The 14,268-nt window shown below is 46.0% G+C and overlaps 1 protein-coding gene across 1 annotated transcript in view; it reads right to left on the bottom strand.

The window, feature by feature from the left end:
* The window catches only part of LOC121562181 (receptor-type tyrosine-protein phosphatase O-like), a gene marked incomplete at its 3' end in the record, with an annotated part of 138,739 nt that overhangs the window by 21,442 nt on the left and 103,029 nt on the right, over positions 1 to 14,268 (bottom strand). The window contains 3 exon segments of the mRNA XM_045217329.1: positions 1,980 to 2,100; positions 5,308 to 5,446; positions 13,766 to 13,902. Coding sequence (XP_045073264.1) covers positions 1,980 to 2,100; positions 5,308 to 5,446; positions 13,766 to 13,902 — 397 coding nt within the window.

The following is a 14,268-nucleotide window of genomic DNA, read 5'->3' as shown; positions in this document are numbered from 1 at the left end:
CGCAACAATACCTCCCACTCACTGTATTATAGCAGTTAGCTACTAACACAACAATACCTCCCACTCACTGTATTATAGCAGTTAGCTACTAACACAACAATACCTCCCACTCACTGGATTATAGCAGTTAGCTACTAACACAACAATACCTCCCACTCACTGTATTATAGCAGTTAGCTACTAACACAACAATACCTCCCACTCACTGTATTATAGCAGTTAGCTACTAACACAACAATACCTCCCACTCACTGTATTATAGCAGTTAGCTACTAACACAACAATACCTCCCACTCACTGGATTATAGCAGTTAGCTACTAACACAACAATACCTCCCACTCACTGTATTATAGCAGTTAGCTACTAACACAACAATACCTCCCACTCACTGGATTATAGCAGTTAGCTACTAACACAACAATACCTCCCACTCACTGGATTATAGCAGTTAGCTACTAACACAACAATACCTCCCACTCACTGTATTATAGCAGTTAGCTACTAACGCAACAATACCTCCCACTCACTGGATTACACACAGTAATGCTTCAGACAGCAGTTAGAAATACATCACTGCTCACACAGCAACAATACATTCTGGGGAAGTGAAACGTTTTGATGACTAAACCAATAAAAATAGGAAGTGAAACGTTTTGATGACTAAACCAATAAAAATAGGATTGAAACGTTTTGATGACTAAACCAATACAAATAGGAAGTGAAACGTTTTGATGACTAAACCAATAAAAATAGGATTGAAACATTTTAATGACTAAACCAATAAAAATAGGAAGTGAAACATTTTAATGACTAAACCAATAAAAAGAGGAAGTGAAATGTTTTGATGACTAAACCAATAAAAATTGGATTGAAACATTTTAATGACTAAATGTCACACCCTGGCTCTGGGACTCTATATGTTGAGCCAGGGTGTGTTCATTCTATGTGTTGTATCTCTATGTTGGGGGTTCTAGTTTGTTGATTTCTATGTTGGCCTGAGTGACTCCCAATCAGAGGCAACGAGTGTCAGCTGTGGCTGGTTGTCTCTGATTGGGAGCCATATTTAAACTGTCTGTTTTTCCCTTTGTGTTTGTGGGTTCTTGTTCCAGTTGGTTTTGTGTTTGTACCGTGGACTTCACGAGTCGTTTGTTGTTTTGTCCGTATTTATCACTAAAGGTAAATAAACATGTTCGTTCATCACGCTGCGCCTTGGTCTATTCCATACGACGATCGTGACACTAAACCAATAAAAAGAGGATTGAAACGTTTTGATGACTAAACCAATACAAAGAGGAAGTGAAATGTTTTGATGACTAAACCAATAAAAAGAAGAAGTGAAAATGGTTTAACCACAACACTTGTATTCTATCTATTGCCAGGCTCTATGGGTAATGACCTGATCTGCACTGAACACCAGTGGTCCTGGTAGTCAGGGGGAGAGAGGAGGAGCCAGTGGTCCTGGTAGTCAGGGGGAGAGAGGAGGAGCCAGTGGTCCTGGTAGTCAGGGAGAGAGAGGAGGAGCCAGTGGTCCTGGTAGTCAGGGGGAGAGAGGAGGAGCCAGTGGTCCTGGTAGTCAGGGGGAGAGAGGAGGAGCCAGTGGTCCTGGTAGTCAGGGGGGACAGAGGAGGAGCCAGTGGTCCTGGTAGTCAGGGGGAGAGAGGAGGAGCCAGTGGTCCTGGTAGTCAGGGGAGAGAGGAGGAGCCAGTGGTCCTGGTAGTCAGGGGAGAGAGGAGGAGCCAGTGGTCCTGGTAGTCAGGGAGAGAGAGGAGGAGCCAGTGGTCCTGGTAGTCAGGGGGAGAGAGGAGGAGCCAGTGGTCCTGGTAGTCAGGGAGATAGAGGAGGAGCCAGTGGCTGTACTTGTTGTTCACATCTATTCTTCATCTTCAGACAGAAATATTGTTTGAAAAACCCAGAGCTTTAGAAAAGGTTAGTGTCAGGCTTGTGTCTGGATTCTGTGGACAGCTCTCCCATATCTCACCTGGCCATCTGCAGGTGTTTCTTACGTAGCAACAGTAGGAAGAGGACCAGCAGGCTGAGGAGGAGGACACTGAGGACCGCTAGAGCAGAGATGACCGCTACGCTGGGGTTCATCTCTCTGGCTGGAAGGACAACACAGTACAGATTCTGGATGATACGACAGACATACACACAGCAACGTGGATCTGAAAGTCAGCATTTGACGCATAGTGGTTGGCTGTGGTCCACTACAGTCAGCTGACACTGGCCTTCTACAAAACAGGAACCATATTTTACCACAGGAGGGAGAGAGAGAGGGAGAGGGAGAGGGAGAGGGAGAGGGAGAGGGAGAGGGAGAGGGAGAGGGAGAGGGAGGGGAGGGAGAGGAGAGGAGGAGAGGAGAGGGAGAGGGAGAGGGAGAGGGAGAGGGAGAGGGAGAGGGAGAGGAGAGGGAGAGGGAGAGGGAGAGGGAGAGGGAGAGGGAGAGGGAGAGGGAGAGGCAGGGAACCACTTAAAAACAGACTTGTTCTGTGGTGTAAAACTGTAGAGATGTGTACGTAGGCTGACTGACTGTACCTGTAGTAGAGATGTGTATGTAGGCTGACTGACTGTACCTGTAGTAGAGATGTGTATGTAGGCTGACTGACTGTACCTGTAGTAGAGATGTGTATGTAGGCTGACTGACTGTACCTGTAGTAGAGATGTGTATGTAGGCTGACTGACTGTACCTGTAGTAGAGATGTGTATGTAGGCTGACTGACTGTACCTGTAGTAGAGATGTGTATGTAGGCTGACTGACTGTACCTGTAGTAGAGATGTGTATGTAGGCTGACTGACTGTACCTGTAGTAGAGATGTGTATGTAGGCTGACTGACTGTACCTGTCGTAGAGATGTGTATGTAGGCTGGCTGACTGTACCTGTAGTAGAGATGTGTATGTAGGCTGGCTGACTGTACCTGTAGTAGAGATGTGTATGTAGGCTGACTGACTGTACCTGTAGTAGAGATGTGTATGTAGGCTGACTGACTGTACCTGTAGTAGAGATGTGTATGTAGGCTGACTGACTGTACCTGTAGTAGAGATGTGTATGTAGGCTGACTGACTGTACCTGTAGTAGAGATGTGTACGTAGGCTGACTGACTGTACCTTTCGTAGAGATGTGTATGTAGGCTGACTGACTGTACCTGTAGTAGAGATGTGTATGTAGGCTGACTGACTGTACCTGTCGTAGAGATGTGTACGTAGGCTGACTGACTGTACCTGTAGTAGAGATGTGTACGTAGGCTGACTGACTGTACCTGTAGTAGAGATGTGTATGTAGGCTGACTGACTGTACCTGTAGTAGAGATGTGTATGTAGGCTGACTGACTGTACCTGTAGTAGAGATGTGTATGTAGGCTGACTGACTGTACCTGTAGTAGAGATGTGTATGTAGGCTGACTGACTGTACCTGTAGTAGAGATGTGTATGTAGGCTGACTGACTGTACCTGTAGTAGAGATGTGTATGTAGGCTGACTGACTGTACCTGTAGTAGAGATGTGTATGTAGGCTGACTGACTGTACCTGTAGTAGAGATGTGTATGTAGGCTGACTGACTGTACCTGTAGTAGAGATGTGTATGTAGGCTGACTGACTGTACCTGTAGTAGAGATGTGTATGTAGGCTGACTGACTGTACCTGTCGTAGAGATGTGTATGTAGGCTGACTGACTGTACCTGTAGTAGAGATGTGTATGTAGGCTGACTGACTGTACCTGTAGTAGAGATGTGTACGTAGGCTGACTGACTGTACCTGTAGTAGAGATGTGTACGTAGGCTGACTGACTGTACCTGTAGTAGAGATGTGTATGTAGGCTGACTGACTGTACCTGTAGTAGAGATGTGTATGTAGGCTGACTGACTGTACCTGTAGTAGAGATGTGTATGTAGGCTGACTGACTGTACCTGTCGTAGAGATGTGTATGTAGGCTGACTGACTGTACCTGTCGTAGAGATGTGTATGTAGGCTGACTGACTGTACCTGTAGTAGAGATGTGTATGTAGGCTGACTGACTGTACCTGTAGTAGAGATGTGTATGTAGGCTGACTGACTGTACCTGTAGTAGAGATGTGTATGTAGGCTGACTGACTGTACCTGTAGTAGAGATGTGTATGTAGGCTGACTGACTGTACCTGTAGTAGAGATGTGTATGTAGGCTGACTGACTGTACCTGTCGTAGAGATGTGTATGTAGGCTGACTGACTGTACCTGTCGTAGAGATGTGTATGTAGGCTGACTGACTGTACCTGTAGTAGAGATGTGTATGTAGGCTGACTGACTGTACCTGTAGTAGAGATGTGTATGTAGGCTGACTGACTGTACCTGTAGTAGAGATGTGTATGTAGGCTGACTGACTGTACCTGTCGTAGAGATGTGTATGTAGGCTGACTGACTGTACCTGTAGTAGAGATGTGTATGTAGGCTGACTGACTGTACCTGTAGTAGAGATGTGTATGTAGGCTGACTGACTGTACCTGTAGTAGAGATGTGTACGTAGGCTGACTGACTGTACCTGTAGTAGAGATGTGTACGTAGGCTGACTGACTGTACCTGTAGTAGAGATGTGTATGTAGGCAGACTGACTGTACCTGTAGTAGAGATGTGTACGTAGGCTGACTGACTGTACCTGTAGTAGAGATGTGTACGTAGGCTGACTGACTGTACCTGTAGTAGAGATGTGTATGTAGGCTGACTGACTGTACCTGTCGTAGAGATGTGTATGTAGGCTGACTGACTGTACCTGTAGTAGAGATGTGTATGTAGGCTGACTGACTGTACCTGTAGTAGAGATGTGTATGTAGGCTGACTGACTGTACCTGTAGTAGAGATGTGTATGTAGGCTGACTGACTGTACCTGTAGTAGAGATGTGTATGTAGGCTGACCGACTGTACCTGTAGTAGAGATGTGTATGTAGGCTGACTGACTGTACCTGTAGTAGAGATGTGTATGTAGGCTGACTGACTGTACCTGTAGTAGAGATGTGTATGTAGGCTGACTGACTGTACCTGTCGTAGAGATGTGTACGTAGGCTGACTGACTGTACCTGTAGTAGAGATGTGTATGTAGGCTGACTGACTGTACCTGTAGTAGAGATGTGTATGTAGGCTGACTGACTGTACCTGTAGTAGAGATGTGTATGTAGGCTGACTGACTGTACCTGTCGTAGAGATGTGTACGTAGGCTGACTGACTGTACCTGTAGTAGAGATGTGTATGTAGGCTGACTGACTGTACCTGTAGTAGAGATGTGTATGTAGGCTGACTGACTGTACCTGTAGTAGAGATGTGTATGTAGGCTGACTGACTGTACCTGTCGTAGAGATGTGTATGTAGGCTGGCTCGCTGGGCGTACTGTAGCTATAACTGATCACACTGCAGTTATAGGAGGAGGAGGGCAGCAGGCTGGACACTGTCACCACATGGGACTGGGCTGTTAGAGGCTCCCGAGCCTGCAGAGAGAACAGAGAGAACATACTGCAAGGACAGAACAACATACTGTAGAACAGAGAGAGAACATACTGCAAGGACAGGACACCACACTGTACAACAGAGAGAGAACATACTGCAAGGACAGAACACCACACTGTAGAACAGAGAGAGAACATACTGCAAGGACAGAACACCACACTGTAGAACAGAGAGAACATACTGCAAGGACAGAACACCACACTGTAGAACAGAGAGAGAACATACTGCAAGGACAGGACACCACACTGTAGAACAGAGAGAGAACATACTGCAAGGACAGAACACTAGACTGTAGAACAGAGAGAGAACATACTGCAAGGACAGAACACTAGACTGTAGAACAGAGAGAGAACATACTGCAAGGACAGGACACCACACTGTAGAACAGAGAGAACATACTGCAAGGACAGGACACCACACTGTACAACAGAGAGAGAACATACTGCAAGGACAGGACACCACACTGTAGAACAGAGAGAGAACATACTGCAAGGACAGGACACCACACTGTAGAACAGAGAGAGAACATACTGCAAGGACAGAACACCACACTGTAGAACAGAGAGAGAACATACTGCAAGGACAGGACACCACACTGTAGAACAGAGAGAACATACTGCAAGGACAGGACACCACACTGTAGAACAGAGAGAGAACATACTGCAAGGACAGGACACCACACTGTAGAACAGAGATTGAACATACTGCAAGGACAGAACACCACACTGTAGAACAGAGAGAGAACATACTGCAAGGACAGAACACTAGACTGTAGAACAGAGAGAGAACATACTGCAAGGACAGGACACCACACTGTAGAACAGAGAGAGAACATACTGCAAGGACAGAACACCACACTGTAGAACAGAGAGAGAACATACTGCAAGGACAGAACACTAGACTGTAGAACAGAGAGAGAACATACTGCAAGGACAGGACACCACACTGTAGAACAGAGAGAGAACATACTGCAAGGACAGAACACTAGACTGTAGAACAGAGAGAGAACATACTGCAAGGACAGGACACCACACTGTAGAACAGAGAGAGAACATACTGCAAGGACAGAACACCACACTGTAGAACAGAGAGAGAACATACTGCAAGGACAGGACACCACACTGTAGAACAGAGAGAACATACTGCAAGGACAGAACACCACACTGTAGAACAGAGAGAGAACATACTGCAAGGACAGAACACTAGACTGTAGAACAGAGAGAACATACTGCAAGGACAGAACACCACACTGTAGAACAGAGAGAACATACTGCAAGGACAGGACACCACACTGTAGAACAGAGAGAGAACATACTGCAAGGACAGAACACTAGACTGTAGAACAGAGAGAGAACATACTGCAAGGACAGGACACCACACTGTAGAACAGAGAGAGAACATACTGCAAGGACAGAACACCACACTGTAGAACAGAGAGAGAACATACTGCAAGGACAGGACACCACACTGTAGAACAGAGAGAGAACATACTGCAAGGACAGGACACCACACTGTAGAACAGAGAGAGAACATACTAGCTAAATATCTTTATAATGTAATTACAGGTAGCCCTTTTTCTTTTATTCCTGGCTTTATCTAAATATTCCCGCAAACACAATGGACAAACACAATGGACCAAAAAAACATTTTAGTTTCTCCTCATGGCTCAGCCACATAATGCCAGGATATTAGTGCTTTTAGCTTTTGTGTTTGTTTGCTGTAATGTGTAATACAGCAAAGATAGTATGGGACCAGGCACAGATGATAGCAGTGCACTACAGTACATAGGGAACAGGGGACCAGGCACAGATGATAGCAGTGCACTACAGTACATAGGGAACAGGGGACCAGGCACAGATGATAGCAGTGCACTACAGTACATAGGGAACAGGGGACCATTACAGATGATAGCAGTGCACTACAGTACATAGGGAACAGGGTACCACTACAGATGATAGCAGTGCACTACAGTACATAGGGAACAGGGTACCACTACAGATGATAGCAGTGCACTACAGTACATAGGGAACAGGGTACCACCACAGATGATAGCAGTGCACTGCAGTACATAGGGAACAGGGTACCACCACAGATGATAGCAGTGCACTACAGTACATAGAGAACAGGGTACCATCACAGATGATAGCAGTGCACTACAGTACATAGGGAACAGGGTACCATCACAGATGATAGCAGTGCACTACAGTACATAGGGAACAGGGTACCATCACAGATGATAGCAGTGCACTACAGTACATAGGGAACAGGGTACCATCACAGATGATAGCAGTGCACTACAGTACATAGGGAACAGGGTACCATCACAGATGATAGCAGTGCACTACAGTACATAGGGAACAGGGTACCATTACAGATGATAGCAGTGCACTACAGTACATAGGGAACAGGGTACCATCACAGATGATAGCAGTGCACTACAGTACATAGGGAACAGGGTGCCATCACAGATGATAGCAGTGCACTACAGTACATAGGGAACAGGGTGCCATCACAGATGATAGCAGTGCACTACAGTACATAGGGAACAGGGTACCACTACAGATGATAGCAGTGCACTACAGTACATAGGGAACAGGGTACCACTACAGATGATGGCAGTGCACTACAGTACATAGGGAACAGGGTACCATTACAGATGATAGCAGTGCACTACAGTACATAGGGAACAGGGTACCATCACAGATTATAGCAGTGCACTACAGTACATAGGGAACAGGGTACCATCACAGATTATAGCAGTGCACTACAGTACATAGGGAACAGGGTACCATTACAGATGATAGCAGTGCACTACAGTACATAGAGAACAGGGTACCATCACAGATGATAGCAGTGCACTACAGTACATAGGGAACAGGGTGCCATCACAGATGATAGCAGTACACTACAGTACATAGGGAACAGGGTACCATTACAGATGATGGCAGTGCACTACAGTACATAGGGAACAGGGTACCATCACAGATGATAGCAGTGCACTACAGTACATAGGGAACAGGGTACCATCACAGATGATAGCAGTGCACTACAGTACATAGGGAACAGGGTACCATTACAGATGATGGCAGTGCACCACAGTACATAGAGAACAGGGTGCCATCACAGATGATAGCAGTGCACTACAGTACATAGGGAACAGGGTACATCACAGATGATAGCAGTGCACTACAGTACATAGGGAACAGGGTACCACTACAGATGATAGCAGTGCACTACAGTACATAGGGAACAGGGTACCACTACAGATGATGGCAGTGCACTACAGTACATAGGGAACAGGGTACCATTACAGATGATAGCAGTGCACTACAGTACATAGGGAACAGGGTACCATTACAGATGATAGCAGTGCACTACAGTACATAGAGAACAGGGTACCATCACAGATGATAGCAGTGCACTACAGTACATAGGGAACAGGGTGCCATCACAGATGATAGCATTACACTACAGTACATAGGGAACAGGGTACCATCACAGATGATAGCAGTGCACTACAGTACATAGGGAACAGGGTACCATTACAGATGATGGCAGTGCACCACAGTACATAGAGAACAGGGTGCCATCACAGATGATAGCAGTGCACTACAGTACATAGGGAACAGGGTACCATCACAGATGATAGCAGTGCACTACAGTACATAGGGAACAGGGTACCACTACAGATGATAGCAGTGCACTACAGTACATAGGGAACAGGGTACCACTACAGATGATGGCAGTGCACTACAGTACATAGGGAACAGGGTACCATTACAGATGATAGCAGTGCACTACAGTACATAGGGAACAGGGTACCATTACAGATGATAGCAGTGCACTACAGTACATAGAGAACAGGGTACCATCACAGATGATAGCAGTGCACTACAGTACATAGGGAACAGGGTGCCATCACAGATGATAGCATTACACTACAGTACATAGGGAACAGGGTACCATTACAGATGATGGCAGTGCACTACAGTACATAGGGAACAGGGTACCATCACAGATGATAGCAGTGCACTACAGTACATAGGGAACAGGGTACCATTACAGATGATAGCAGTGCACTACAGTACATAGGGAACAGGGTACCATTACAGATGATGGCAGTGCACCACAGTACATAGAGAACAGGGTGCCATCACAGATGATAGCAGTGCACTACAGTACATAGGGAACAGGGTACCATCACAGATGATAGCAGTGCACTACAGTACATAGGGGAACAGGGTACCATCACAGATGATGGCAGTACACTACAGTACATAGGGAACAGGGTACCATTACAGATGGTGGCAGTGCACTACAGTACATAGGGAACAGGGTACCATCACAGATGATAGCAGTGCACTACAGTACATAGGGAACAGGGTACCATTACAGATGATGGCAGTGCACCACAGTACATAGAGAACAGGGTGCCATCACAGATGATAGCAGTGCACTACAGTACATAGGGAACAGGGTACCATCACAGATGATAGCAGTGCACTACAGTACATAGGGAACAGGGTACCACTACAGATGATAGCAGTGCACTACAGTACATAGGGAACAGGGTACCACTACAGATGATGGCAGTGCACTACAGTACATAGGGAACAGGGTACCATTACAGATGATAGCAGTGCACTACAGTACATAGGGAACAGGGTACCATTACAGATGATAGCAGTGCACTACAGTACATAGAGAACAGGGTACCATCACAGATGATAGCAGTGCACTACAGTACATAGGGGAACAGGGTGCCATCACAGATGATAGCATTACACTACAGTACATAGGGAACAGGGTACCATTACAGATGATGGCAGTGCACTACAGTACATAGGGAACAGGGTACCATCACAGATGATAGCAGTGCACTACAGTACATAGGGAACAGGGTACCATTACAGATGATAGCAGTGCACTACAGTACATAGGAACAGGGTACCATTACAGATGATGGCAGTGCACCACAGTACATAGAGAACAGGGTGCCATCACAGATGATAGCAGTGCACTACAGTACATAGGGAACAGGGTACCATCACAGATGATAGCAGTGCACTACAGTACATAGGGAACAGGGTACCATCACAGATGATGGCAGTACACTACAGTACATAGGGAACAGGGTACCATTACAGATGGTGGCAGTGCACTACAGTACATAGGGAACAGGGTACCATCACAGATGATAGCAGTGCACTACAGTACATAGGGAACAGGGTACCATCACAGATGATAGCAGTGCACTACAGTACATAGAGAACAGGGTACCATCACAGATGATAGCAGTGCACTACAGTACATAGGGAACAGGGTACCATCACAGATGATAGCAGTGCACTACAGTACATAGGGAACAGGGTACCATCACAGATGATAGCAGTGCACTACAGTACATAGGGAACAGGGTACCATTACAGATGATGGCAGTGCACCACAGTACATAGAGAACAGGGTGCCATCACAGATGATAGCAGTGCACTACAGTACATAGGGAACAGGGTACCATTACAGATGATAGCAGTGCACTACAGTACATAGAGAACAGGGTACCATCACAGATGATAGCAGTGCACTACAGTACATAGGGAACAGGGTGCCATCACAGATGATAGCATTACACTACAGTACATAGGAACAGGGTACCATTACAGATGATGGCAGTGCACTACAGTACATAGGGAACAGGGTACCATCACAGATGATAGCAGTGCACTACAGTACATAGGGAACAGGGTACCATTACAGATGATAGCAGTGCACTACAGTACATAGGGAACAGGGTACCATTACAGATGATGGCAGTGCACCACAGTACATAGAGAACAGGGTGCCATCACAGATGATAGCAGTGCACTACAGTACATAGGGAACAGGGTACCATCACAGATGATAGCAGTGCACTACAGTACATAGGGAACAGGGTACCATCACAGATGATGGCAGTACACTACAGTACATAGGGAACAGGGTACCATTACAGATGGTGGCAGTGCACTACAGTACATAGGGAACAGGGTACCATCACAGATGATAGCAGTGCACTACAGTACATAGGGAACAGGGTACCATCACAGATGATAGCAGTGCACTACAGTACATAGAGAACAGGGTACCATCACAGATGATAGCAGTGCACTACAGTACATAGGGAACAGGGTACCATCACAGATGATAGCAGTGCACTACAGTACATAGGGAACAGGGTACCATCACAGATGATAGCAGTGCACTACAGTACATAGGGAACAGGGTACCATCACAGATGATAGCAGTGCACTACAGTACAGTGGGGAAAAAAAGTATTTAGTCAGCCACCAATTGTGCAAGTTCTCCCACTTAAAAAGATGAGAGAGGCCTGTAATTTTCATCATAGGTACACGTCAACTATGACAGACAAAATGAGGGGAAAAAATCCAGAAAATCACATTGTAGGATTTTTTATGAATTTATTTGCAAATGATGGTGGAAAATAAGTATTTGGTCAATAACAAAAGTTTCTCAATACTTTGTTATATACCCTTTGTTGGCAATGACACAGGTCAAACGTTTTCTGTAAGTCTTCACAAGGTTTTCACACACTTTTGGTGGTATTTTGGCCCATTCCTCCATGCAGATCTCCTCTAGAGCAGTGATGTTTTGGGGCTGTCGCTGGGCAACACGGACTTTCAACTCCCTCCAAAGATTTTCTATGGGGTTGAGATCTGGAGACTGGCTAGGCCACTCCAGGACCTTGAAATGCTTCTTACGAAGCCACTCCTTCGTTGCCCGGGCGGTGTGTTTGGGATCATTGTCATGCTGAAAGACCCAGCCACGTTTCATAATAATAATAATAATATGCCATTTAGCAGACGCTTTTATCCAAAGCGACTTACAGTCATGCGTGCATACATTTTTTTTTTGTGTATGGGTGGTCCCGGGGATCGAACCCACTACCTTGGCGTTACAAGCGCCGTGCTCTACCAGCTGAGCTACAGAGGACCACATCTTCAATGCCCTTGCTGATGGAAGGAGGTTTTCACTCAAAATCTCACGATACATGGCCCCATTCATTCTTTCCTTTACACGGATCAGTCGTCCTGGTCCCTTTGCAGAAAAACAGCCCCAAAGCATGATGTTTCCACCCCCATGCTTCACAGTAGGTATGGTGTTCTTTGGATGCAACTCAGCATTCTTTGTCCTCCAAACACGACGAGTTGAGTTTTTACCAAAAAGTTCTATTTTGGTTTCATCTGACCATATGACATTCTCCCAATCCTCTTCTGGATCATGCAAATGCACTCTAGCAAACTTCAGACGGGCCTGGACATGTACTGGCTTAAGCAGGGGGACACGTCTGGCACTGCAGGATTTGAGTCCCTGGCGGCGTAGTGTGTTACTGATGGTAGGCTTTGTTACTTTGGTCCCAGCTCTCTGCAGGTCATTCACTAGGTCCCCCTGTGTGGTTCTGGGATTTTTGCTCACCGTTCTTGTGATCATTTTGACCCCACAGGGTGAGATCTTGCGTGGAGCCCCAGATCGAGGGAGATTATCAGTGGTCTTGTATGTCTTCCATTTCCTAATAATTGCTCCCACAGTTGATTTCTTCAAACCAAGCTGCTTACCTATTGCAGATTCAGTCTTCCCAGCCTGGTGCAGGTCTACAATTTAGTTTCTGGTGTCCTTTGACAGCTCTTTGGTCTTGGCCATAGTGGAGTTTGGAGTGTGACTGTTTGAGGTTGTGGACAGGTGTCTTTTATACTGATAACAAGTTCAAACAGGTGTCATTAATACAGGTAACGAGTGGAGGACAGAGGAGCCTCTTAAAGAAGAAGTTACAGGTCTGTGAGAGCCAGAAATCTTGCTTGTTTGTAGGTGACCAAATACTTATTTTCCACCACAATTTGCAAATAAATTCATTAAAAATCCTACAATGTGATTTTCTGGAGAAAAAAAATCTCAATTTGTCTGTCATAGTTGACGTGTACCTATGATGAAAATTACAGGCCTCTCTCATCTTTTTAAGTGGGAGAACTTGCACAATTGGTGGCTGACTAAATACTTTCCCCCCCCACTGTACATAGAGAACAGGGTACCATTACAGATGATAGCAGTGCACTACAGTACATAGAGAACAGGGTACCACTACAGATGATAGCAGTACACTACAGTACATAGAGAACAGGGTGCCATCACAGATGATAGCAGTGCACTACAGTACATAGGGAACAGGGTACCATCACAGATGATAGCAGTGCACTACAGTACATAGGGAACAGGGTACCATCACAGTCTGGTAGAGCATCTCTTACCTTGACTTCTTTGTTGCTGGTCTTGGTGGGTTTACAGAGCACCTGGTAGAAGTCAACCACTCCCTCCTCGCTCCAGAGCAGAGTCACAGAGGAGTGGGTGGCGTTCACGGCGTACAGGGACCGAGGAGGGGCTGGCTCTGTCACAAACACAACAGGAGAAACGCCTGGGTCAACCTCTGGTCCACAGGCACAGGTTGACTGGAGCCCTGCAGTCTGCCCTGGCTGTCTTATCTACTGTTAGACTGAACTACTGAGGCATGCAGAAACGAAGGCAGGCTGTGTCACAATACTAGGTTCACTTCCTCCATTTTCTCAGAAGAGCTGATAGTGACAGTTTGGCTCCATTTGGTATAAACAACAAGTGATGACGTGCTGAAAGCTGGATTGGGTTACCCAGGCTCCTTAACCAATCCTCTTCTCTGGCTACCAACATCCCTCTTTAATATTTGGGTTACCCAGGCTCCTTAACCAATCCTCTTCTCTGGCTACCAACATCCCTCTTT

This window comes from Coregonus clupeaformis, unplaced genomic scaffold (assembly GCF_020615455.1).
Source record: "Coregonus clupeaformis isolate EN_2021a unplaced genomic scaffold, ASM2061545v1 scaf1011, whole genome shotgun sequence".
NCBI classification, from domain to species: domain Eukaryota; kingdom Metazoa; phylum Chordata; class Actinopteri; order Salmoniformes; family Salmonidae; genus Coregonus; species Coregonus clupeaformis.
The sequence above is the reverse complement of the archived record's forward strand: the minus strand, read 5'-3'. Positions and strand labels throughout refer to the sequence as shown.